Source organism: Ursus arctos, unplaced genomic scaffold (genome assembly GCF_023065955.2).
Source record: "Ursus arctos isolate Adak ecotype North America unplaced genomic scaffold, UrsArc2.0 scaffold_1, whole genome shotgun sequence".
In the NCBI taxonomy this organism is placed as follows: Eukaryota; Metazoa; Chordata; class Mammalia; order Carnivora; family Ursidae; genus Ursus; species Ursus arctos.
Window position 1 is genome coordinate 78349065 of NW_026622763.1, and position 26511 is coordinate 78375575.

Here is a 26511-nt window from a genome sequence, read left to right on the forward strand (position 1 = left end):
AAGCAGGCTCATAGAGGAAGAGCCTGACGTGGGGCTCGATTCCAGAACTCCGGGATCACGCCCTGAGCCGAAGGCAGACGCTTAACCACTGTGCCACCCAGGCGCCCCTGGAATTGAAAACTTTAAATTCATATACAAAATTTCCTATATGTGGTGACTTTTCAAGAGTAAATCCTTGAAAGAAGAGATTATTTTTTCTTCTCATTAATAAGGTGATATCTGACATGGAACCTGAATATTGTTTTGTGACGGGAAGAAAAGATTACACAAAACAAAGTAAGATCAATGACTGACCAGATACTTAAAGTTCTTAAAGTAAGATTAATCTGATTACTATAAAATATTTCAATATCAAAGGCTCTAAGAATCTCTTTTTTTTTAATTCCAGTATAGTTAACATACAGTATTATATTAGTTTCAAGTATACAATGTAGTGATTCAACAATTCCATACATTACCCAGTGCTCACCACAACAAGTGCACTCCTTAATCCCCATCACCTATTTCACCCATCCCCTTACCCACCTCCCCACCGGTAACTATCCCCTCCGGTAACTATCAGTTCTCTATAGCTAAGAATCTGTTTCTTGGCTTGTCTCTCTCTGAGAAATCTTTAGTAAAGCCTACCTTTGCTTAAACCAACATATTTCAAATTAATCTGACCACAAATCCTTTGCCTTCAACTTGGAATAATACCTATTAACTTTCCTAGGGACACAATGAATATCATCACTCTACATTCCATGCTCTTGACTCACATTTCTGAAATACAAATTTTGTTCCAGTGGATCTAGGCAATATTTGGAATACTACCTGACTATTGGTTTAAACAATTCCTCAGAGATTAAAGATATCCTTAATCTTAAATAAGAATTTGTACACATATTATACCTCCAAGGCAACAATCAACAAAGTAATTGTGATTCTTAAAATGTGGTTAGGAACTATGTGAGGAATTTAATTATCTAATGGGATGTCATGAAGCTAAATGTTAAATCTTTTTTTTTTTTTTAAGATTTTATTTATTTATTTGACAGCCAGAGAGACAGCCAGCGAGAGAGGGAACACAAGCAGGAGGAGTGGGAGAGGAAAAAACAGGATCCCAGCAGAGCAGGGAGCCTGATGCGGGGCTCGATCCCAGGACCCCGGGACCACACCCTGAGCCGAAGGCAGACGCTTAACGACTGAGCCACCCAGGCGCCCCCTAAATGTTAAATCTTATTTTACTATACAAAATTTTGCAGAAAGGGTCAAATAGTGTTGCAAAATCAATGTGAACTGGGTTGCCTGGGTGGCTCAAGTCAGTTAAGCATCTGCCTCTGGTTCAGGTCATGATCCCGGGGTCTTGGGATAGAGTCCCCCATTGGGCTCCTTGCTCAGTGGGGAGCCTGCTTCTTTCTCTGCCTTTCTCTCCCCCTGCTTGTGCACTTCTCTCTCTCCCTCTCTGACAAATAAATAAATAAAATATTTTTAAAAAAATCAAACTGAACTTAGGTCTAACGATATGGAAAATCAGATCATATCTCATTTAATCATTTAAGGGAAATAATTTTCTTAAGCTTAACACTACAAAAGATCACAGCTTATCAATATCTCTAATGTAAACTGATAATTCTCATTTCTTAATTTTACTACTCAAAGCATGTACAAATCAGGGAATTCTCTTGGCAAATAGAAAATATATCCACCAATTCCCCAAATCATACATTTGACCCTTTAAGAGATTTGGTTTTTCTAATTCACTTGTGTTAATACTAGTTCTAGGATTTTTATTCACTAATGAACTATTTACAGAACTATCCCAATAGAAACCTGATATCATACCTCATTGTTCTACCCAGGAAAACACAAAATGTTAGTAAAAAGAAAAACCTCATCTGACCAGGTAACTTAATTACTCAAATAACAGTTGCTAGTTTGAGAACATCTAGGAATAGGAATATCCAGTCTTCATAATGAAGGCCAACAAGCAACGGAACTGGGAATTTTAAAAGTCAACTTCCTCTTCCTCCCTAATCTTTAAAACTAAACACACTGGAATAACCCAGAAGCTAAAATATTCTAGGAGGAATTCTGCTATGAGATAATGATACTTATGCCTGCACTTCCCTTCTGAGCACACATTATAACTGCCCATAAGGAAGCTGCTCTACTGGAAAGAATAAAATAGGAATATAATTTTGCATATAGTATTGCAGAGCATATGCAAAATAGTTCAAAATGAATGAATATTTTAAATTATTACAGTGCTAAATGGAACTACAGACTCCACATCAAAGACTGGTGGGTTTTTTTAGTTTTTCCTATTATTCAAACCCAATAATTACTTGGATTTTTAAATATCTCTTTAAATATTGTCATTAATAGTTTTATTTTATCTAGATTACTGCAGATCAAAGTAGAGGAAAATATGGCTAGGGAGTAATAACAGAGAGTCATAAAATAAATGGAAATTCTGAAGCAACTATTTGACTTTTACTATTTATGTAACCTTTGCCAATTTTTTCCATTCTTGAATTTGTCACCATGTGGGTTATTTTATAAAAGTTAAGACACTTATTCAGAGACTTTTCCAATAAAAATTTAGGTCCTACAACATTTTTTAACAGATTTACACCCTAAAATAGCATTCTCCCTTCTCCAGAAGCTGAAGTTGATCCTTATTCTCTTACACCCAGAAATGGTGTCATTTCTGATTACTACATCACACCAAATGAGAGCACTCCCAAAAGTTTTCTTATCAGCTCTGTACTGTTAAAGTCGGCAAATCTGGTACAGAAATTCATTCTATTATATATTGATACCTGTCTCCAATTAGATCACAATTCTAAATCTGAATTTCCCGAACATAATGCCCCAACTGGAAATGACGACAGCAGAAACTGCAAATAAAATAATACAATAGTCAACTGTCCCTCCAAAGGGGGGAAAATACTAAGGAAAAGAAAACAGAATTTATGAATCTTATTTTTAAAATAATTTGGATTTAAAATAGCTTCTAACATGATACTTTTCGTTAATGATATGGAAATAGTCCCAAAGAAACTATAATACATACGAGACCAAATACTATTAAATTATTCTATGACTACTACATTAGGTACTTTGGGGGAGATATAGTAAAGTTTTACTTTAATTCCCTGCTCCATTACAACTGAGGGAAACTATGTCCTGAAAGAACAAATGTACCCTAACACAAATGAAAAGGTGTATTCCCCAAAGGGCACACTTAATGAATATAGAATAAAATCCACAGTCAGTGGCAGATCAAGAAAGCCTTGGGTGATCCTGGCCTTCAGGGCACTGCTCTGATCTTTCGAACCACTCTCCCTTCCAGCCACACTGTCCTGCCTGTTTTTCCCTGGAGCAGGTTGGGGGTGGAAAGGGTGTGAATTCTGTTTTGAAGATAGATTGAGGGATGCCAGTAAATATTCAACTGGAAAAAAAATGAGGAAGAGGACTCAGGTAATGAGAAGGTTTCGTTAGCCTGATTATTTCAAAATCATATGTTTATTACAGAATAATCACAGATTGCAGGGAATAATGACTGAACTAATATTTTAAACTAATTTACATTTATTTTTTTCATAAAGTAAAAACAGAAATAATGGTGGAATGATCCACCACTGTTTATATGCTGGTTGGTTTCATTTCACACATAATAGTCAATAATTGTGCTTCAATTATTATAGGTTAAAGCTTATATAAGGCAAGCTCCACTACACATAACAAACTATCCATTTGGTATGCCTATGCCTGAGTATGAAACAATATTATTTGCACTATATTTTCTATGAAGCTAATTATTCAAGTATATTTTCCCTATTAGCCTTCCTCTTGGGAGATATTTTGGTTTACTATTCAATTTCCCCACTGTGAGATAGAATGGTGATCTTTATCAAGAAAGCTGGGCTTAGAGTAGGACTTAAGAATTTGAATAAATATATTCCAGGTAGGGGAAATTATAAAGAGCAAAGGAGAAAGTCTGTGTTTGTAAAACTGTCATGAGATTGACTTAAATAAGACAAGAGGAAAAAGTGAGATTTAAAAGTCAAGGACCAAGGTCATATAGATAATCTTTTTTTTTTTTAAGGATTTTATTTATTTATTTGACAGAGATAGAGACAGCCAGCGAGAGAGGGAACACAAGCAGGGGGAGTGGGAGAGGAAGAAGCAGGCTCATAGCGGAGGAGCCTGATGTGGGGCTCGATCCCATAACATCGGGACCACGCCCTGAGCCGAAGGCAGACGCTCAACCGCTGTGCCACCCAGGCGCCCCCATATAGATAATCTTAAAAGCCAAGTCTATACTTCCCCCTGGAAGGCAACCATATTCTTAAACACAGAAGTGAAGGGGTAGGGAGAGAAATGGTATTTTAGTCAGAGGACACGATGCCCGTGTAAGAGTTATTAGAGAAGGGAAAGAACAATAGAAGGCTACTGTAAATATTATGTAGAGATAATTATAGAAATGGAAATTGAAGTCCTCAGAGGAAATACAACTTACACAAGTCACCAAGTTAGAGAGTGGTAAGAAAAATACATGGTATTGAATGAGGATGCCTTATTTATTACTGAATTATTTTTGTCCCTTTAACAATTCAAAAAGAATTACTTTTTATAAAAATAAGTATACTTAAAACCACATGAAAACTCTCAGAATGCAAGAGGAAGGCAAAGCTGCCACTACAGCATTTCTCCGGGTCTAACATGCTCAATAGTCCAAAGAGGCAAGACAAGCTTTGATTTAATATTTGCTGTATATCTGTTGTATGCCAGATAATGGGGGAACAGAGATGGACATGACAGCCTCTAACTTTAAGGAATATATATTCTAGGGATGCCTGGGTGGCTCAGTCAGTTAGGCATCTGCCTTCAGCTCAGGTCACGATCCCAGAGTCCTGGGATCGAGTCCCACATACGGCTCCTTACTCAGTGGGGAGCCTGCTTCTCCCTCTGTCTGCTGCTCACCCTGCTTGTGCACTCTCTCTCTGACAACTAAATAAAATCTTAAGAAAAAAAAAAGGAATATATAATCTAGTAGGGGACAGACAAGGGAGCCAACAACAATAAAACAGCACTAAGTGCTGTAACAGAGGTATGTTATGTGACTATAGTTCAGCTTAGTTTGAGGGGAGAAGAAAGGGATGATGCTTCAGTCCAGACCTGAAGAATGAATGTGCAAGGCAGAGAAGGGGAAGGGTGTTTTAGGCGGAGGACCCGTATGTGGAAGGGTATAAAGCTGTGACAAAGTAAGACATGTTGAGAACTCTAAGTGACTTAACATTTCTAATGCACAAGATGTGTGGTGTAGACCTATGGAAAAATGGGGCTGGAGAGGAATTAGGGGCAAAATTATAAGGCATATCAAAGAGTTTAGACATGATGCTGTATGGCAAGGTATTTCCAATTGTGGTCCGCTACACCAAAATGATCCGGGGTGCTTCTTGTAAAGTCAGTTTTAAAAATGGCCTGTCCAAGATATACCAAATACTGATTTTCAGGGTTCTGGGACATTTTTAACAAGTCACCCCAGGTATTCCGTATGCCTACTGAAGTCTGACAACTGCTGCACTGTGTTGTGTTATAATTACCAGGAGAACTTGCAAGACAAAATTAATGCAGCTTCACACAACCACAATTTGGTTAAAGGCAAAGTAAGACATGTACTCCCAAAGCCCATTAAGAAATTAGGCAGTGACAAGATCCCTTCATTAACATACCCTCATTACCACAGTTCCATGCTTCTTCTGAGAGTTGTTTAGATATAATTTTTAGTTCTTTATGCCCAGTTATGTTTCAGTAACTCTATCACAAAAACAGTTTCTGAAAAACCTCCTATGCTGCTCTACTCTGAATAATAATTCCGAAGAAAAACAGGCACTAGAGAAGGGAGGCTATAAAGATTTCCAGGTTCAAGGAGTGCCCCTAACTGTGCGAGATACAACTCTTGCAAAATAAAGCAGGAGGAAGGAAACCTATATCAGACAAAAGAAACAAAAAAACCTGTTAAAATTAGTAAGGCACAAAAAGAGGAAGAAGACTCATCAAAAGGAGGAGGGAGGAAGTCGGAGCAGAGAAGGAAAAGGAGAGAAATAGGACACAACACAACATAAAATGAAGTGAGAACTGCGGGGGATGGAGGGCCATTAACTACTCATTTGACTAGAGCACCCAGAGAGAGGTGTGCTTGATTTACTTCTCTCTTCACTTACAACTCTTCAACACAAGAACACAGTTCTGCTGTGAACTAAATGGCATCATTTGTAAACCGCCCAAACGTAAATGGGAACTTAGGGAACCAACTGAATTTACACGAGCTCTTCACAGAAAAGATATTAAATGTGTTGAATGTACAGCAACATTTCCTCAAGGTTTTATCTTTTAATTTTGGATGGTCTTTTTTTCTTTCTTTCTTTTTTTTTTTTAAAGATACTGCTAAAAGTTTTATTTTTCAAGTTATCAAATATGAAATTCTTTTCCGGGCGAATTCTTGCACTGTTTTGGTCAGTAAATTCTTCTCAACCCAGAAATCAGATAAGTGCTTACGTAAATTTTTAGTTTTATTTTATTAATCATTCTTTCTTGTAGTTATTACGTTTAACATAGGTAGTTTAGCTTGGCATTAGAGAACCTTAAATTGATTTTTCCCAAAATTTAGTTCTTTTAAATTTACTTATGTTCTATATATACACCAGGTTCTTTTTTGAGGATCCTTTTCCATTGTGTGCCTATTCTTAAATAAACATCACTTTGTATTTTATTAATTTATAAAGCAGATAAGTTTAAAAAAAAGTCAAAAGTTGCTTTATGTAAATCGATCACTGAAGTTTTCTCTGTTAAGGTGACACTCCACAGAAATGGCCCAAGTTTTACTTAGGGTCCAACGCTTCCAATACTTTGCCTACAAACAGCATTATGCCAAGTACTGTGCAGGATACAAAGAAGGCAAAAAATACATTCTATGATTTCAAAGAACATTAATCCTAACTGTGGGAGAGATGGTAAACACTGAAGCGTCTTGATTAAAAGATTCTCCAAGAACAAAGTTCCTTTTGTAGGCCTGTGCATGAGGCAAATTTAAAGGAAGCTATGGTCTGAAGTGTTGAAAGGGGACTCAGAAGGAAGCAATGTACTTGTTATTCCAAGGCTTCACAGGAGCAATCTGAGTAAACTGGCCACCAGGAAACTTGTATGGCCTACTTCTCTGGGAGTGAGCCGACATCTAGAACTAAGTTTTGTAGTTTCTATATGGAACGAAACCTCCCTAATAAACAAGAGAGGTGTACTATTCATGGGCTAGCCATCTTTCCCTACCCAGAGGAAAGAGAAATACTAGGGGAGGCGATTCACCCCTTATGCTAACTCCTTTATTTGTGTTTCAGTTTTTGACAACCCAAGATGTAACTAACACATCCTCTTCATTATCATGTACATTAACCCTAAGGTAACTAAAGATCACATAAGGAAGCATAAACACAAACAAGAACTGTTTTTAACAGTTGACAGAGGTTATAAGGTCTAAAGAAAGCTATAAATCAAATCAAAGACAATTTGTTAATTTAATGTTTTATTTATCAAGCACTTAAACACACCCCTGACAAAGGAATTCCTTTCACAGAATAAGGAACCGTATTTGTTTCTTTATTTACATTGGATTTTCTTCATTATATTGGATATTGTTAATCTATTAAACTCCAAACAGGAACGCCTTATCTGAAGTGAAAAAACCAATCTAAGTTCAATAGTCTACAAAGAACATTCCTAATAAAGAAGTTCTAATGATCAATTTATAATTACTAATTACACAGTATATCACAAACCATAATCTGAATTCATACAGCACCTAAAAAAAAAAAAACCACACACCAATAAACCCAATAAACAAAAACAAATAATAGTAAGTGTAATATTCTTTTGTTTATATTCCACCTCTTCAAGTTCGAGAACTGTGAGAGAATAAAGTTTTCTCGTTTTAAACCACCCAGTGAGCGGTGAGTTGTTACAGCAGTCCTAGGAAACACAAACAGTCACTATCAGTTATCTGTAGAAATGGGGCTTCCATGACTGGTTCCAAAGATGTTCATCTTGCTTATTCCGCCCCACACTTGGGACCTTTCCTCTATACTACCTACATACCAGTTATCTTTGCAGAGAGCTGATACTGTGCATGTACTCTCCAGCTTCAACTGGAGGGAGAGTGCTAGACAGCAGTACAGCCTGTGGCTTAGGAGCCATTTGTACTGTATTTTGAATCATCATTATGAACTCAAGGTTTCGAAGAGATAGAGGAAATACAGGAAGGATAGAAATAAAGATAGATATATGTTTATGTGTGTTTGTACATAGGTCCACTCAAAGGGCCTAGGAGCAATGACACTCCAGTAGCAACTGCCATACTTACCACCCAGTTTTTGGTTTCTAAATACATATTCTACCTAAAAAGTAACGAGGGACCCTTGGAGTAATGATTCAAGGATTGGGGCTGGGGAAAAATAAGATGAGATCCTAGAATATCTTCTTGTGCCACAAAGTACTCAATAAAGATGGGGGCATTTCATAAGGACATAGAAACCAGTCTGAAGGGGGTCCAGAGAGCCCAATATGGGACAATTTAAGCATCAAAATCAATTATGACAGGAAGAAACGATAATCCATTGAATAAAATAAGAATCCACAAACCCATACTGATATAAATAAACATATGGGAAAGAAAGCTCTTTCTCAAAGGATCCCAATGAATTAATACAGATGAAATGACAGAAGGTCACCATTTGCAGCCATTGTAATAACTGATTCATGTAAGAATCATTGGTAGATGCTAAATCTTATGGGTGAAAATTTGATAAGACTATTTACAAATTGTTAAAATATTTCCCCACAAATTACTTGGTGACACAGCCTTAACCAAGTGATAAAATTTAACATCACTAATATTTGGGAAAACTCACATCACATGCTTCCTGAGAAATAATGCACTGAGAAGATACATTAGCATTTTGTGGTATTCCTGACAAAATGCATTACCTGAATCAAATCATAAGACATTTTACAAAATAATTGGCCTATGGTTAAAAATCGTGAAGGTCAAGAACACAAAGTCCGAAGATGTGTTCCAGTTTAAAGGAAACCTAAAGAGACATGACGACCAAATGCAATGTTTGATCTTGGACTGGATCCTGGACCCAGAGAAAATATGTAAACATACAGACATAGCTATAAAGGACATTATAAAGGACAACTGCCAGAATTTGAGTATGGGCTGTGGATTAGATCACAGTATTGAATCAATGTTACATTTCCTGATTTTGCTGATACTACTGTAGTTATGTAAGACAGTATCTTTGCTTTAGGAAACATGCACTGAAGAATTTAGTCATAAAGGGGCGCAAAGTCTGCAACTCATTTTCAGATGCCTCAGAAAAAACTGTATGTGTGTATGTGAGTGTGTGTAAATACATATAAAGGGAGAGAGGAATAATAATTGGGCAAAAAGTAAACAAGTGAATCCAGGTAAAGGGAATGTGGGAGTTGTTTGTACTCTTAAAACTTTTCTGTAAGTTTCAAATTATATCAAAATAAATTTAGAAAGAGAGAGAGGGAGGGAGGGAGGGTGGGAGGGGAGATAAAGTCTGCCCTCAGGAAATTGTAGTTTTGTTAGGAAAACACAGTATGTCAACTAATGCATCATTCAAAATTCAAAAATAAACTTAAAGGAAAAAAAACATACAGGCTGAAAAACATTTTTACCAAATGAAATAATGCAGTTTAAGGTCCCTGAAAAACAACTGCATATTTCTCCAACACATGATTTTTATTATTGTATGCATGTATTACCATTCCTAAATTGCATTTGCCTGGTTTACTCAGTTAACGTTTTTGGCTTATTTTGGTCATCATAAAATTAGTTTTAATGCAAATAAAAGTTTATCACTTTAGAGAAATAACCACTACTCAGGTAATTCTTTCACAGAGGCAAAGACAATCATTTCTAACCTTCAGATGAAAAAATCAAGTAACTGAGTAAAAAAAAACAAAAACAAAAACTGGTTAATGTCACAGAAGGTCAAGAAGAAATCAGAATTCATTCTAAATCAAAGACTAGTACACTTGACCTGTGAACAACACAGACTGAACTGAGTGGGTCCATTTTTATACAGATTTTTAAGATAAATACAGTACAGCACTATAAATGTATTTTTTCTTCCTTATGATTTTCTCAGTAAATTTTCTTTCCTCTAGCTTACTTTATTGTAAGAATACAGTATATAATACATATGACATACGAAATATGTGTTAGTCAACTGTTTACATTAGTGATAAGGCTTCTGGTCAATAGTAGGCCATTAGTTACGTTCTGTGGGAGTCAAAAGTTATACTCAGACTTTTCACTGCATTGAGGTTGGCACCCCTAGTCCCTGCATTGTTCAAAGGTCAACTGTATTTAATCGAATAAGAAGAAAGACTTCAAGACAGGTTTTTAAGTTGCTTAAGAATTTTGTTATTAAATGTGAAAACAAATGGAGTAAAACACTTATACCTTGCATTATTCATCAACATATTCCCTGACCTCTTGCCCAACATTCAGATGGCAAGTGCCAGAGTTGACCAAATATCCCCTATCAAACAAAGCTGAAATGTCTCCGTTGTTTCATCTATCTCATAAACATAAAAATCCTTGGAAAGACACTTACAACACATTGCTGATAGAAGATACATTCAATATAGTTCCCAATACAATCAACCAATCCATCTAAACAAAAGTCACATCACTAAACTGCAATTACCCCAGAGCAATTCATCAGTGTCAGCATCAGAAGGCTCAACTATTTTTCTGTGCCTTTGCCATCTTTCTTATTTTGATGACTACTATCTTGGTTCAGATCCATACTATACTGTCCTCAGATTATTCTAGCAACTTCCTAACTTACCTCTCTTTTTGTAATCCATCACTGTCAAACTAATCTTCCTTTAAAAACTTTTTTCATGCCATGATTCTGCCCAAATACCCACAAGGGTTCCCCAATGACATTCTGAATTAAGTACAAACTCTTCACCAAATGATTTCACACCCTCTCTGACATGGCCTCAACCTAAATTTTCAACCTTATTTTCTACCCTTCAAAAAACCTAAACTACTTAGTATTCTCAAAAAACAAGCCATGCTTTCTTAACTTGGTCTTTGTTCATGTTTTCAACCTGACTGCAACACCTCAACCTGTCAAAAGAATGAGAGAATACATTTCTCTCTCTCCCTAAAATCCCACTAAAATGACAGTAAACAATTACAAAAGGGAATAAATTCAAAAGCAATGAAAGCTAGAGATGGCAAAAGCATCCAAAGATCAGAGGTTCTGGCAAATTTCTGGAAGACAGAAACAGGTAGAAACAAGGAGATGAACCAGAGCAGGAGCCATCAAAGCAAGCATTTTCACTCAATATTTATTCAACAAATATACATTAAGCACACACCATGTGTCAAACACTCTTCTAGAAGCTCAGGTTATAGTTACGAAGGTGACAAACAAGGGACCCGTTAAAAATAAACTTAGATTCTAGTCACGGTTAAGAAATACTAAACAACAAAAACAAAAAAATAAGACCCATGACAAATGCGGTGGTAATTAAATAAGGGTTGTATGGAAAGTGACAGAGTAGCTGTTTTAGACTGGCTGTACAGAGAAGGCCTCTTTAAGTAGTGATATTTAAACTGAGATACGAGTGACAAGAAGGAATCACACATGCACAGATCAGAGAGAAGAGCATTACAAGTAGGGGGTACAAGTCTGGCGTCAGGGAACAGAAAGAAAAATTAGTCTGATAGGAAGAGAGGGCCAGATCATTCAAGGATTTGTAAACCAAGAAACAGAGTTTGGTTTTTATTCTAAGGAAGCCCTCTCGAGGGTAATGAGAAGTCATCCCTCATAAAAGGCTGCAGCAGAAATGGGGAGCATTCTTGGAGTCAGAACACAGACTGGGTAAAGGAATATAAGCGGGGAAAAAGAATGCAGGACAAGAGCCAGTATTCCCCACACTGGCAATCCCAGGGACACTTTGGCATTTGCTTCCGGATTAATGAAACTGGAAAAAACAACTCTCTCGAGTAAACTTAAATGCCTTCAGGAGTCAGGTGACCAAGTAGTACCCAGGTGTAAAACAATAGGGAGTGGTAGGGCCTAAAAACTAGAGGGCACAACCTCAGCTAAAAACACTCAAAGTTTTAAAAAGTTTATTCTAGAATTAGATAATGAAGTTGTACAAACTTGTAAATAAGTTTTAAAAAACTTAATGTTATATATGTGTATATCTCAATTAAAAAAAAAACTAAAGAGAAGTTGAAGCATAACTCTGCTAAACAAAAGAGAGTTAGATGCTACTTCCTCCAAGAGGCCCATGAACTTTGTACCTCTCTATGGCACTTAAAGCAAATCAGCTTTATATTATGTGGTGGTTATTTGTGCACTTGCCTTATCACCCTACACACCCAACTAGGTTGCAGATTCAGGAGAGAGAGACCATATGGTTCTCATTTGTTACCCCAGAGCAACTACCAAAGAAACATATTCTTTCTTCATCTGAATTTCAACTTTTTTCTGCTAAACATTTCTAAGATGACGCCTGACTCGAACTTAAGATGACATCTAATTTCAGAGTACTCAAAGCTAAAGGTGCACTTCTTAAAAAAAAAAAAAAAGAAAGAAAGAAAAAGAAAAAGTGGCTAATTTATCCAATTCTCAATAAATACTAATTTCAAGGAACCAACACATTTAAAATTAATTTCCTTATGAACAGAGGAATGTTTTTTAAAAAATCTAAGAAATTTCTACAATGCACTCTGGTTTTGGCAGAATTTTTGATAATATTTTTATAAGGCTATCTGTTTCTACGGATAGGATTTGACTAATAGCTGTATTAATAATCTCCTAAAAAGTAACAAATGAGTAATAGTAAGGGTTCCTGTAAAGAACAGAAACCTAACTCAAACTAATTTTAAACAAAGAATCGAATCAAATTCAAAGTATAAGGAAATTTATCAATATATTTATCACATTGTATCTCTTCTCTCAACTTTCTACACCTCCCTTTCTCTCCTTTCCAAGGTTTCATTTCAAAATGCTGTACTCCTGCTTTATTATGTCCATTTCTTTAGATTTTTCTCTTCTCATTCTGTCAATTTTTTTCTCCCCATATGCGTGAGAGAAGCTACTCTCAATTCCTAAATTTCACACAATTGCTAAAATAGACTTTTAGAATCAGCCAGAACTCTGAATTCACAAAATTGCTAAAACAGATTTTCAGAATTAGCCAGAACTCTGAATAGAAACTCTAGGTTGGGGAGAAATCACTTTACTGGTAAATTCCACATACAGCAGTTCTTCCTCCATCTTTGTATATCAATATTTTATTCTGGCAGGAGTCAGAAATCCAACCAGAGATGGCTCATTATTTCTGACATTAACCAGCCACAAAAGAAATGGATAATACTTAATGGTCAAAAATTGCTCTGGGTGAAAAGATAGGGTGAATAGTTACTGAAATTTTCAGAATGAGTTTGTAGAGTGTTTAAACAACAAATGCTAAAACATCCTCTAAAATTTTTAACACAAACTGGTTAATCAGAAAACTCAAGTTGGGGTGCGCCTGGGTGGCTCAGTTGGTTGAACCTCTGACTTTTGATCTCAGCTCAGGTCTTGATCTCAGGGTTGTGAGTTCAAGCCCTGTGTTGGGCTCTACTTGGAGCCCACTTAAGAAGAAAAAAAAAAAAGAAAACTCAAGTAAATCTTTTCTTTTTATGCCCTATGTTCGAATTAGTAAAGACAGAACTTTCATTATCTTGTACTACTGAAAGGGTTCATTAAAGAAAGTCTGCAAGATCTTCCTAGCCCAAGCCATGTAGGACTAAACAAGGAGTCAGGAGAAACTGGAAATTCTTATTCTACCACTAACTAACTACAACTTCAGGCTAAATCATTTAAATCCTTGTTCTCATTTTCTTAATATGCAAAAGAAAAGATGGACTAGCAAATCCAAAGGTCTCCCCCAACCACTTCTAAATCATTTTCTGTCTGAAGTTCTATTTCTTAATTACTGACTTCAGTCTAAATAGTCTTCGGGAACTCAGTGACTCCATCAAGCATAATAACATTCACATTATAGGGATCTCAGAAGAAGAGAGAAAAGGGGACAGAACATGTATTTGAAGAAATAATAGCTGAAAACTTCCCAAATCTGGGGAAGGAAACAGATATCCATCCAGGTCCAAGAGACACAAAATTCCTCCCAAAATTCAACCCAAGGAGGTTCACACCAAGACACAGAGTAATTAAAATAGCAAAAAGTAGTGATTAAAAAAAAAAAAGAAGAATTTTAAAAGCAGCGAGAAGCAGACAGTTACATACAAGGGAACCCACATAAGGCTATCAGCTGATTTTTTTTTCAGCAGAAACTTTGCAAGCCAGAAGAGAGTGGCATGATATACTCAAAGTGGTGAAAGCAAAAACCTGCAACCAAGAATATTCTATCCAGCAAGGCTATCGTTCAGAATAGAAGGTGAGATAGAGTTGCCCAGATAAACAAAAGTTAAAGGAATCCACGACCATTAAGCAGCCCTACAAGAAATGTTAAAGGGGACTCTTTGAGTGGAAAACCATAAATAGGAATAAGAAAAGTAGGAAGAACAAAAGCAGTAAAATAAGTATATTCCTAAAAATCATCAAGGGATTCACAAAATAAAGATGTAAAGTATGATACCATATACCTAAACCGTGAGGGGAAGAGGAATAAAGAATGGGTTCAAATTTAAATGATCATCAACTTAATACAGACTGCTACATGCAGATGTTACACACAAACCTAATACACAAATCAAAAACCAATAATACATAAAGAATAAAGAGAAAGAGATCCAAGTATATCACTAAAGAAAGCCAACAAACCATGAAAGAGAGCAAGAGAAGCATCAGAGAAAATCTATAGAAAAAAACCACAAAACAAGTAACAAAATGGCAATAAATACATGTCTATAATTATCTTGAGCATAAATGGACGAAAAGCTCTAATCAAAAGAGACAGGGTGGGTATAAAACAAGACCTATCTATATGCCGCCTACAAGAGACTCATTTCACACTGAAAGACACCTGCATTTTCAAAGTGAGGGGATGGAGAAACATTTATCATGCAAATGGATGTTAAAAGAAAGGTGGGGTAGCAATACTTATATCAGAAAAATAGACTTTAACACAAAGACTAACAAGATCAAAAAGGACACCATATAAAAGGGACACTCCAATAGGATGATATAACAACTGTGAATATTTATGCACCCAATATGGGAGTACACAAATACATAAAACAGTTAATCACAAACATAAAGGAAATAATTAACAGTAACAAAATAATAATAGGGGACTTCAACACCCCACTTACATCAATGGACAGATCATCCAAACAGAAAATCAACAAGGAAACAGTAGCTTTGAATGACACCCTGAACCAGATGGATTTAACATTAGAGCAGAAATAAATGATATAGAAACTAAAGAAACAGCAGAACAGATCAATGAAACCAGGAGCTGGTTTTCTGAAAAGATCAACAAAATTGATAAACCTCTAGCCACACTCATCAAAAAAAAAAAAAGAGAGAGAGAGAGGGAGGACCCAAATAAACAAAATAACTAAGAGGAGAAATAACAACCAACACCAACTGTACAAACAATTGTAAGAGAATATTAGGAAAATCTATATGCCAATAAATTGTACAACTTAGAAGAAATGGACCAATTCTTAGAAACATATAACCTACCAAAACTAAAGCAGGAAGAAATAGAAAATTCCACTAGGCCAATTATGAGTACGGAAATGCATTCAGTAATCAAAAAACTCCCAACAAACCAAAGTCTAGGACCAGACACCCTCACAGGCAAATTCTAGCAAACATTTAAAGAAGAGTTAATACCTATTCTTCTCAAACTATTCCAAGAACAAGAAGAGGAAAGAAAACTTCCAAATTCATTCCATGAGGGCAGTTTCAACCTGATACCAAAGCCAGATAAAGACACCACTGGGGGGGGGGGGAACCACTACAGACCAATATCTCTCATGAATACAGATATAAAAATCCTCAAGAAAATATTAGCAAACCAAATCCAACAATACATTTTAAAAAATCACCTGCCACAATCAAGTGGGACTCATTTCCAGGATGCAAGGGTGGTTCAATATTTGCAAAAACAAAGTGATACATCTTTATCAATACGAGAAAGGATATAAATCATACGATCATTTCAACGGATACAGAAAAAGCATCTGACAAAGTATAACACCCCTTTATAACAAAAAAGCTCTGCAAAGTAGATCTAGAGAGAACACACCTCAACATAATAAAGGCCTTATATGAAAAGCCCACAGCCAACATCACACTCAATGGTGAAAAACTGAGAGCTTTTCACCTAAGGTCAGAAACAAGACAATGATGCACAGTCTCACCACTTTTATTGAACATATAACTGGATTCCTAGCTGCAGCAATTAGATAACATAAAAGGAAATTTAAAAAAAAGAAAAGAAAAAAAAGTCATCCAAACTAGTAAGGAAGAAGTAAAACTCTTAATATTTGTAGATGACATATAATATATATAGAAAAATCTAGACTCCACCAAAAAACTACTAGAACTGATAAATTAATTCAGTAAAGTTGCAGGATACAAAATCAATGTACAGAAATCTGTTGTATTCCTATACACTAATAACAAAGCAGTAGAAAGTGAAACTAACATCCCATTGTAAATGTACTGTATTCTGTACTGTACTGTATTCTGAAAGTTATAAAACACTGATGAAAGAAATTCAAGACAACACTAAGAAACGGAAAGACATTCCATACATTCAGGTTGGGAGAACAAATGTTGTTAAAATGTCTATACTACCCAAAGTAATCTACAGATTTACTGCAATTCCTATCAAAATACAAAAGCAATTTTCACAGAACTAGAACAAACAATTCTAAAATTTGTGTTTAATCACAAAGAACCTCTAATAGCCAAAGCGATCTTGAAAAAGAAAAAAAACTGGAGGTATCACAATCCAAGACTTCAAATTATATTATAAAGCAACAGTAATTAAAACAGTATGGTACTGGCATAAAAACACATAGATCAATGGAACAGAATAGAAAACCCAGTAATAAGCCTACAATTATATGGTCAATTAATTTTCGACAAAGCAGGAAAGAATATCCAATAGGAAAATGACTATCTCTTCAACAAGTGGTGTTGGAAAAACCAAACAGCTACATGCAAAAGAATGAAACCCGACCACTTTCTTACAACATACACAAAAATAAACTCAAAATGGATTAAAGACCTAAATGTGAGACCTGAAACCTGAAAGGAGAGCACAGACAGTAATTTTTCCGACATCAGCTGTAGCAACATCTTTCTAGATATGTCTCCTCAGGCAAGAGAAATAAAAGCAAAAATAAACTATCAGAACTTCATCAAAATGTAAAGTTTCTGCACAGTGAAGGAAACCATCAACAAAACTAAAACGCAACCTATGGAATGGGAGAAGATACTTGCAAATGACACCTGATAAAGGCCTAGTGTTCAAAATGTATAAGGAACTGATACAACTCAACACCCAAAAAACAATAACCCAATTAAAAAATGGGCAGAAGACATGAATAGACATTTCTCCAAAGACAACATCCAGATGGCCAACATACACATAAAAGATGCTCAACATCACTCATCATCAGGGAAATACAAAAGAAAACTACAATGAGATATCACCTCACACCTATCAGTATAGCTAAAATAAAAAATACAAGAAACAAGTGTTGGTGAGGATGTGGAGAAAAAGGAACCCTCTTGCACTACTGGTGGGAATACAAACTGTTGCAGCTACTGTAGAAAACAGTATGGAGTTTCCTCAAAAAATTAAAAATAGAACTATCCTATAAACCAGTAATCACACTACTGGGTATTTACCCAAAAAATACAAAAACACTAATTCAAAGAGATACATGCACCCTTATATTTATTGCAGCATCATTTACGATAGACAGACTATCTGGAAGCAGTCTAAATGTCCACAGAATGATGAATGGATAAAGAAGAATGATGAATGGTATATACATACAATGGAATATCATACAGCCATAAAAAGAATGAAATGTTGCCATTTGCAACAACATGGATAGAGCTAGCGAGTATAATCTTAAGCAAAATAAGTCAGAGAAAGCAAATACCATATGATCTCACTCTACGTGGAATTTAAGTAACAAAACAAACGAGGTGTTCCAAGTGAATTCTTAGGTTAAAAAGTTAGCTTTCCTTTTTGGTTAAAAATAAAGCCAGATTTGGGTTTCTCTAAAATAAAAAAATTAAAAAAAAAACCAATTTAGGATAGCTGTTACCTGCATGCTTCTCTCTCAGAAGAGCAGAAAGAACAAAGCTTAATTATTATTTGAGAATATTAACAATTCTAGGTTCAAGAAGAATTAACTCTCTACTTATTTGTACTAAAAAAAAAAAGTCATTTTCACCTAAGAAGATTACTACTTTTTAACAAGTAATAATACTGTTCATTCAACAAATGCTTTATGAAATACTATCATGAGTCGGGCACTGTGCTGATAAGTTACAGGAAATATAGCAAAGGGTTAAATATGGTTCCTGCCCTCAGGCAATTTTATTAAAATCTCTAACAATAGAACAGAACTTTTATGCCATTTATATTTTTTATTTTAAAATTAATGTACCTACACATTACAGTATTTTAAATCTGAGATGTTTTCATTTTACACACACACGCAAGGTGGCAGGGGAGGAGGGTTAAGACAAATTTTGTAAGAAGGATACATTCAACATTTCCAGAATGAATAATTTTTACTCTTTTGTCATAAGCATTCATCAAATAGCTGTTACAGCTGATACTATATTTTTACTTGACCATACATGATTACAAAAAATTAGATACGTTCTCCCAAAAAGCTTACTGGAAGTAAAATTAGTCATGGGTTCCATTAGCAAATAATCACCTAAATTATCTACATAGATGCCATAATGTAGAAGTTAATATATTTTAGGCAATTCTCCAGTATGACACAGTTTTATGGCTAGGACAGCTAATATATTTTTAGAGAAAATACTTTTACACCACTGTCAATAAACAAAACAACAATGCTGTTACTTAAAACTCCTTAAAAATTTTAGTTTGTAAATGTTGAAAACAGAGCTACCCTATAGTCCAGCAACTGCAATACTAGGTATTTATCCCAAAGATACAAATGTAGTGATCCAAAGGGGCACCTGCACCCCAATATTAATAACAGCAATGTCCACTATAGCCAAACTATGGAAAGAGCCCAGATGTCCATCGACAGATGAAGTGTACACTGTACACACACACACACACACACACACACACACAATGGAATATTACTCAGCCATCAAAAAATGAAATCTTGCCATCTGCAACAATGTAGATGGAATTAGGGGGTATTATGCTAAATGAAATAAGTCAATCAGAGAAAGACAATTATATGATATCACTGATATGTGGAATTTAAGAAACAAAACAGAGGATCATAGGGGAAGGGAGGGAAAAATAAAACAAGATGAAATCTGAGAGGGACACAAACCATAAGAGACTCTTAATCATAGGAAACAAACTAAGGGTTGCTGGGGGTGCAGTGGGACACGGGGGAACTGGGTGATGGACACTAAGGAGGGCATATGATCTAATGCACAGTGGGTGTTATATAAGACTGATGAATCACTAACTGATAAGACACAACACTTGATCTTAGCCAAAAGGCTGTGATAAAAAATTCATTTATTTTAAAATGAAGTTCAAAACACGAACAAAGATTGTGAACAAATATGTTCATCAAAGACAAATACGTTTTAAAAAACAAAATGCGGGAAAAATGGGGGGGAGGGCAATTAAATATCCTACAAGAAAAAAACAGTAAATTGGGGGTGTGTCTTATGTCTGTTCTGGGTTATAATGTAGGTGTTGTAAATTATTCACAAAGCATTTAATGCATGGGAAAATGCCAGTGGTGTAACTTTAAATGAAAGCAGCAAAACTAAATTGTGCATACAATAATGAGCTGTATAAATACACACACACAAGATGAGAAAATATACCAAAAATTTAAGCTGTGGTCATTTCTGGGTGGTAGGAATATGTTTTATTCTTTTTTTCATCTCTAAATGTTGCATATTTGCATTATTATTATTATTATTATAAGGGGGAAAAAAGAGAAGGCAAAAGTACAAACTCAAAATCCTCTGGTAAAAACTTATGCCCCAATTAAACTGATAAGATTCTGCTTTACTTCTGATTCCAAAAGCACTGGACTATGTTAACAAAAACAAGCCTCTTTAAATATTAATATCTGCAACCATACAAGCCAAAAGAATTATTCCAATAACTATATAGCTGTAAATTTCTACTTTAATTTTTCTAAAGTTATATTTAATCTCCTCTATTTCTAGTACTGTCACAGCAAAATATATGAGCCCTTCATCTATGCATTAAGTTTATCATGTGGAAAATCTCCATACCAAATTTTAATTTATATCATAAAAATAAGCATGTGTAAATAACAATATAGCTGTAAGAAATAACACAAATAGGGCAGCATGCAATGTTCACATAAAATATTCCATGGCAACTGAAAAACAGAAAATACTGTTGAGAGAAATTAAAAACTAAATAAATGGGCAGATACACCATGTTAATGGACTGGAAAATGCAATACTGTTACACGTCAATTGTCCCCATATTGAACTAAGTATTCACTAAGTAACTAAGTATTCACTAAGTAATTATAACCTATATCTGACTGTAAAATTTAGATGGAAAAGCAATGAACTAGAACAGCCAAAAACAATCTGGTGAAAGACCTTGGGTTAAACCACCTGCCTTCAAGACTCACTATAAGGCTAAGTAATCAAGACAATGTAGTAATCACCAAAGAACTGAGAATTACATCAATGTAACAGAATGAACAGTCCAAATAGGCTCATTTGTATATTGTCAAATGATTTTCAACAAGGATGTCAAAGTACATAAGGAGGAAAGGAAAGTTTGGTTTTGTTTTTCTAGTTTTATTGAGATATAGTTGACAAATTAAAGTACAAAGTATTTTTTAACAAATGATGCTCGAACAGATATAAATACTGGGGGCAGGGAAGCCTTGACTTCTTCATCACACCATAAACAAAAATTAATCCAAAATGGATCACAGGCTGAAATGTAAAGGCTAAAATTATAAAGCTCATAGGAGAAAACATAAGAAGATACCTTTTGCAAATTTAGTGTAGGCAAAGATTTATCCTGACAGAAAATACTAAACCATAAAAGTAAAAACACTTTGATGAAGTCCAATATAAAAACTTCTGCTCTTTGAAAGGCACCATTAAAAAAATAAACAGGCAAGCCACAGACTAAGAGAAAATATTCACAAATATATCTGATAAAGATCTTGTATTGAGAATATATGAAGACTTGCTACAAATAAAAAATAAAAAAGGTAACCCAATGTTTAAAATAGGCAAAAGACTCGTACTCACTTCCGAAATGTCTAACATGAACCTGGAAAATTGCTCAACATTACCAGCAATCAGGAAAATGCAAATTAAAACTACAATGAGATACCACCACTACATATGCATTATAGCGGCAAGTACTGTTGTTGAATATATAAAGTGATACAACTTTGGGTAAGTTTGCCAGTTTCTTAAAAAATTAAAAATACACCTGCCCTATATAACCCAGCATGTCCTTAAAGGTATTTATCCAAGAGAAATAAAAACATATATTCATGAAGAGACTTGTACACAAATGTCATAGCAGCTTTATTTGTAAGAGCCAGAAATGGAAGCAGCCCAAATGCTATCAACAGGTGAATGGATAAACAAGCAACAATTTAGATGGAACAATCTAAAAATCATTATTCTGCTTGAAAATAAGCCAGATTACAGGAAAAGGGAGAGATAAAGGAGTGAGGGGGGGGGGGACAATGAATGATTCCATATATAAAATTCTAGTTGAGACAATCAACTAACACAAAGTTACAAAAAAGGCAAAATTTACCTGTGGTTGAAGTTGCTTCTAGGATGGGGAGAAGTAGAGACACTGGGGAAAGGTAAAGGGTGGAGGCATGGGAAATGTTCTAATATGTCACTAAAAATATCAGAAAAAAATTCTGTCAAAAAAAATTCTGTCTAGTCTATCAAAACAGGTGAATAACTAAACTAAATGTTCAATGGGTACCTTTAATTCACCTTAAATAACTCCCAAAAGCATACTGCAAAATCCAAATTTAAGCTTCTGAAAAAAGCCAGAATTTCAATTGTGGTCTAGAATAAATTTTATTTGGGTCCCACTTTGCTGAAACTTATCTATTTTTCTTCCACGAACATCACCTTCCAATTAGTAAGAGAATGAGAATGTCTTGCCCTGAGTGATTTATTTTTAAGATGACTTCATATAAGAATATTATACTCTATAAAATGGAACTTAATCTGAAATACTCATTAACAATAGCAATTCAGTAAAATTGTACAGTGATTTCCAAAATGGAGGTGATTGTACCCCAGGAGATATGAGTGATGATCTACAGGATATAAGAATATATTAGTAGTTTTTATATTTAATCTGTACTATAATAACATATATATTTTAAGTATAACATAATGTAATATGTTATAGAATATATAGGTTTCCCTAACACACAAAATGACACTGGTATCTTCTTATGGCCACTTGTCAGACAATCACACATCACATAAAGTAACAAAGTATTCTGGTACTAAGCAATTCTAAGTATTCTGAGGAGAAAGTGATAGTATTTGCTAGGTTCTTTTTCCATAATGAAATAAAGAACCTACCTTTTTTGGAAGCTGCTACAAGAGACAGGTGTTCCAGAGAAGATACAGTTTCAACAGTAAATTATTTCCTTATTAGAAACAATATCTTATGGGAGTGCCTGGATGGCTCATCAGTTAAGCGTTGGACTCTTGATTTTGACTCAGGTCATGATCTGAGTTGTGCAATCAAGCCCTATGTCAGGCTCCATGCTGGGTGTGGAACCTGCTGGAGATTCTCTCCCTCTGCACACCCCCCACCGCATCCCTCTCTTAAAAAAAAAAACAAAAACGAAACAATCTTTTATGGAAAAAGTATATTATATAATCCTTCATGAAGCAGCTATTTTGACCTCAACAAAACAAAGTTGGGGGCGGGGAAGGAAGGTTTAATTTCAAAAGCAACCACTGAAGCAAAAGAGAAGCTGAAGTAAGAAGAATGCCAAGTGTTACAATATTCTATTGATGTAGTTGAGGAGTGATCATAGCATTTTGTACCAAACAGGTTTATTGGTTGTTTCATGGCAAAGCATTTAAAAAGAGGTGTCAAAAAGTTAAGCATTTATCTTTTACAAAAAGAAGAGTCTAAATTTGCTGACTTTCTGTGGTGACTATTAGTAGTATGTTACCTAGCCATTGCTTTTAAAAACAAAACCAAACAATTAATTGGTACCTTAAAAATAAGTGAGATATTTTAAAATTTGGTAAGAAAAAAACTGTATTCCAAAAGAAAACAATGTGTGTCATCTTGAAACACTGTACCTGATCAGCACTCTAAAAACAGAGAAACCATTTTTTAACTCTTTAAATGCTTTCCAAACACAGTTTTCTATGGATTCGGAACACATTTATTAAAAATATATAAATACAGGTGTGCCTGAGTGGCTCAGTTGGTTAAGTGGCTGCCTTGGGCTCAGGTCATGATCCCAGCGTCCTGGGATAGAGCTCTGCATCATGTTCCCTGCTTCTCCCTCTCCCACTCCCCCTGCTTGTGCTCTTTCAAATAATAAAATCTTAAAAAATACACACACACACAAACAGCAAATCCTCGCATTGGTTTGCACAGGAAAAGCAAACCTTACTAGCCAAATCTGCAAAATTGATGGATGGAAATTAAACAATGAGTGTCTCCATTAACAAAGCATAACCAAATATGTACTTACTCTTTTTGAGTGTATGTCCCTATATGAGCTGCCTTTTAGTTCAGACAAACATTAAAATCAAGTACCAAATTAAACAGATCTAAGATCGAGACTTTGGAATTTCTGTATTTCCAAGTAGTAAACCCAAGATTTTTCAAACATAATGTAGCATATTCATTGCTCCTGCTTTAAAAAATATTTCTTTAAGTATTTAGAGTAAACAAAAAAGTTTTTGAGCCATTACTAACATTTATAAAGTACTCTATTCACAGATAAGGGGATCACTGATTCCCTTCACTAGTCTCTAAAGTCATTTGTTGAAATATAAAATAAGCCAAAGAAGCAAAGAAAGAATTATTCTTTATAAATAAAAATAACATTATTAGATTTTAGTGAATGCTTTCAGACATAATACCAACTGTAAATAATTCTTTAAATAACAGTTTTCATTAAAACCTTTTTATTGAATTTCTATTCTATTTAAGGGACTAAGAGGTATTTCAAATGAAGAAAGGTCCAATACTCCAAAATTCAGGGAGGTTTAAGACAGTACACAATTATCTACAACACAAGGCAAATCAAGTAGAGTCTAGAGAAATGAAGAAGAAAGGAATTAATTCTGCTTGGTGTCTAACAGCTTCACAAAGGAGGTGTATAAAGGCTTTCAAAGGGTAAGGGGGATTCTGACTGGAAAAATTAGGGAGAACAAAGCATGACTGAGAACCATGGATAGAGGCATGTACAAGTTGGGATACATAAAGAATATACTGTATTTTCAAGTCACATTATTAGTTGTTTTGCTGTCCTGACTTAGCTAACCCTTTTCTTCACATATCAAACTTAGTAAGATCCTTTTAAAGGTGTTTTCCAAAAAAGCATCTAATTCGTAAGTACGGTTACAAAACTGATTTACTGCAGTTCTACAATATTTGGGCCTACTTAATATGTTTACAGTTCTAACTTTCTCCAGATTCACCATTCTTCACTAGGCAGCTTAAATTTTAAGTGTCACATAATGATAAGACATCAATTATGAACCTCCCAACCTGGCTTTTCTTCTCATGTAAAGGGATGGCTTACTTGTCCCTTCTTTTCCAAACCTAATCTCTTCACTTGTTTTGAAATCCCAATACCTTGTGCTTCTTCTTGGATTCTGCTCCCCTGACTACATTCTCTACTGATTCCTTCTATCCCACACTTAAACTGGCATTCTGTTTTGGAGGGGAGAATACCTAGCTGTTTGACTTCTCCATTACATCTAGCTCTGTCTAAAGCAGAGAAACAATATGTTTTAATAATTATAAATATTTATTAATATTTTATTAATAGCAAAATATATACTGTTTTAAAAGCCAGTTTGTAAATCAAGAATCATTTACTTTAAGACATCTGCCCTAACATGTGGTAAATTGTATCTTAAAGTAACAGCAGTAAGAGCATGGGATGAAGCTTTAGAGGAGGTTTAATCTGGGGGTTTTCTAGTATTTCCCGACAAAACTTTCCCAGACGAAATCTTTTTTTTTTTTTTTTTTTAAGATTTTATTTGTCAGAGAAAGAGAGAGCACACAAGCAGGGGGAGCTGCAGGCAGAGGGAGAAGCAGGCTCCCTGCTGAGCAAGGAGCCCAATGTGGGACTCGATCCCAGGACCCTGAGATCATGACCTGAGCTGAAAGGAGACGTTTAACCAACTGAGCCACCCAGGCATCCCCCAAATGAAATCTTTATACCACAGCTCAAATATGTAAAACTGAAAAAAGTGCTGCTAATACTATTTTATGTTCAAATATATTAATGTATTACCAACTCAAAGAGACAAATTAAGGATTAAGTATGTCAGTTACAAGTCTTATAACAATCTAAGCAATTCATTTATTACTATAAAGTTTTGTTTTGATTTCACCTATATAAGCAGTTCCAAGTAGGTCGTAGCTTTTGTTCTGTTTTGGTAGCCGCTTTTGTAGTCTCAGGATATGCTTCAATTAAATTTATTCAAAAATTTTTTAAACTACGAATTTTTTTCTTTCAAAATTGTCTTGAATGTGTTATGGTTTTCAATGTGTGTGTGTGCTTTAACCATGCAACAAAATCTTTAGTAACATTTTGAACAGCTATTGAAAAAACCAGTGATTCAGCTATTACTGAAACTGGTAATTTCTAAGCTTAAATTGGGACAAATGGCTGGAGTGCAAAGTAATGCCATCATTGGGCACTATGAATTAAAGACTTAAGAATTAACAGCCACCCCTCAGATGGAGAATCAGGTGCAGAGTTGACCCTTTCTGGATAATGTGATCAGAAAGACTGATGCCATCTTCCAGCTGCTTGCCTGCAAAGATGAGCCTCTGCTGGTCAGGGGTGATGCCTTCTTTATCTTGGATCTTAGCCTTCACATTCTTGATGGTGTTACTGGGTTCCACCTCCAGAGCGATAGTCTTGCTGATCAGGGTCTTCACAAAGATCTGCATACCACCCCTCAGATGCAGCACCTG

General features: G+C 35.2%; 2 protein-coding genes across 2 annotated transcripts in view; both read right to left on the bottom strand.

Moving 5' to 3' along the window:
* Positions 1-26511, bottom strand: part of RAPH1 (Ras association (RalGDS/AF-6) and pleckstrin homology domains 1) — an 88660-nt gene that overhangs the window by 57139 nt on the left and 5010 nt on the right.
* Positions 999-26511, bottom strand: part of LOC125281328 (polyubiquitin-like) — a 30337-nt gene continuing 4824 nt past the window's right edge. Inside the window, 1 exon segment of the mRNA XM_057304212.1 lies at positions 999-26511. Within this exon segment, the coding sequence (XP_057160195.1) occupies positions 26254-26511 (258 nt within the window). The 3' untranslated portion in view covers positions 999-26253.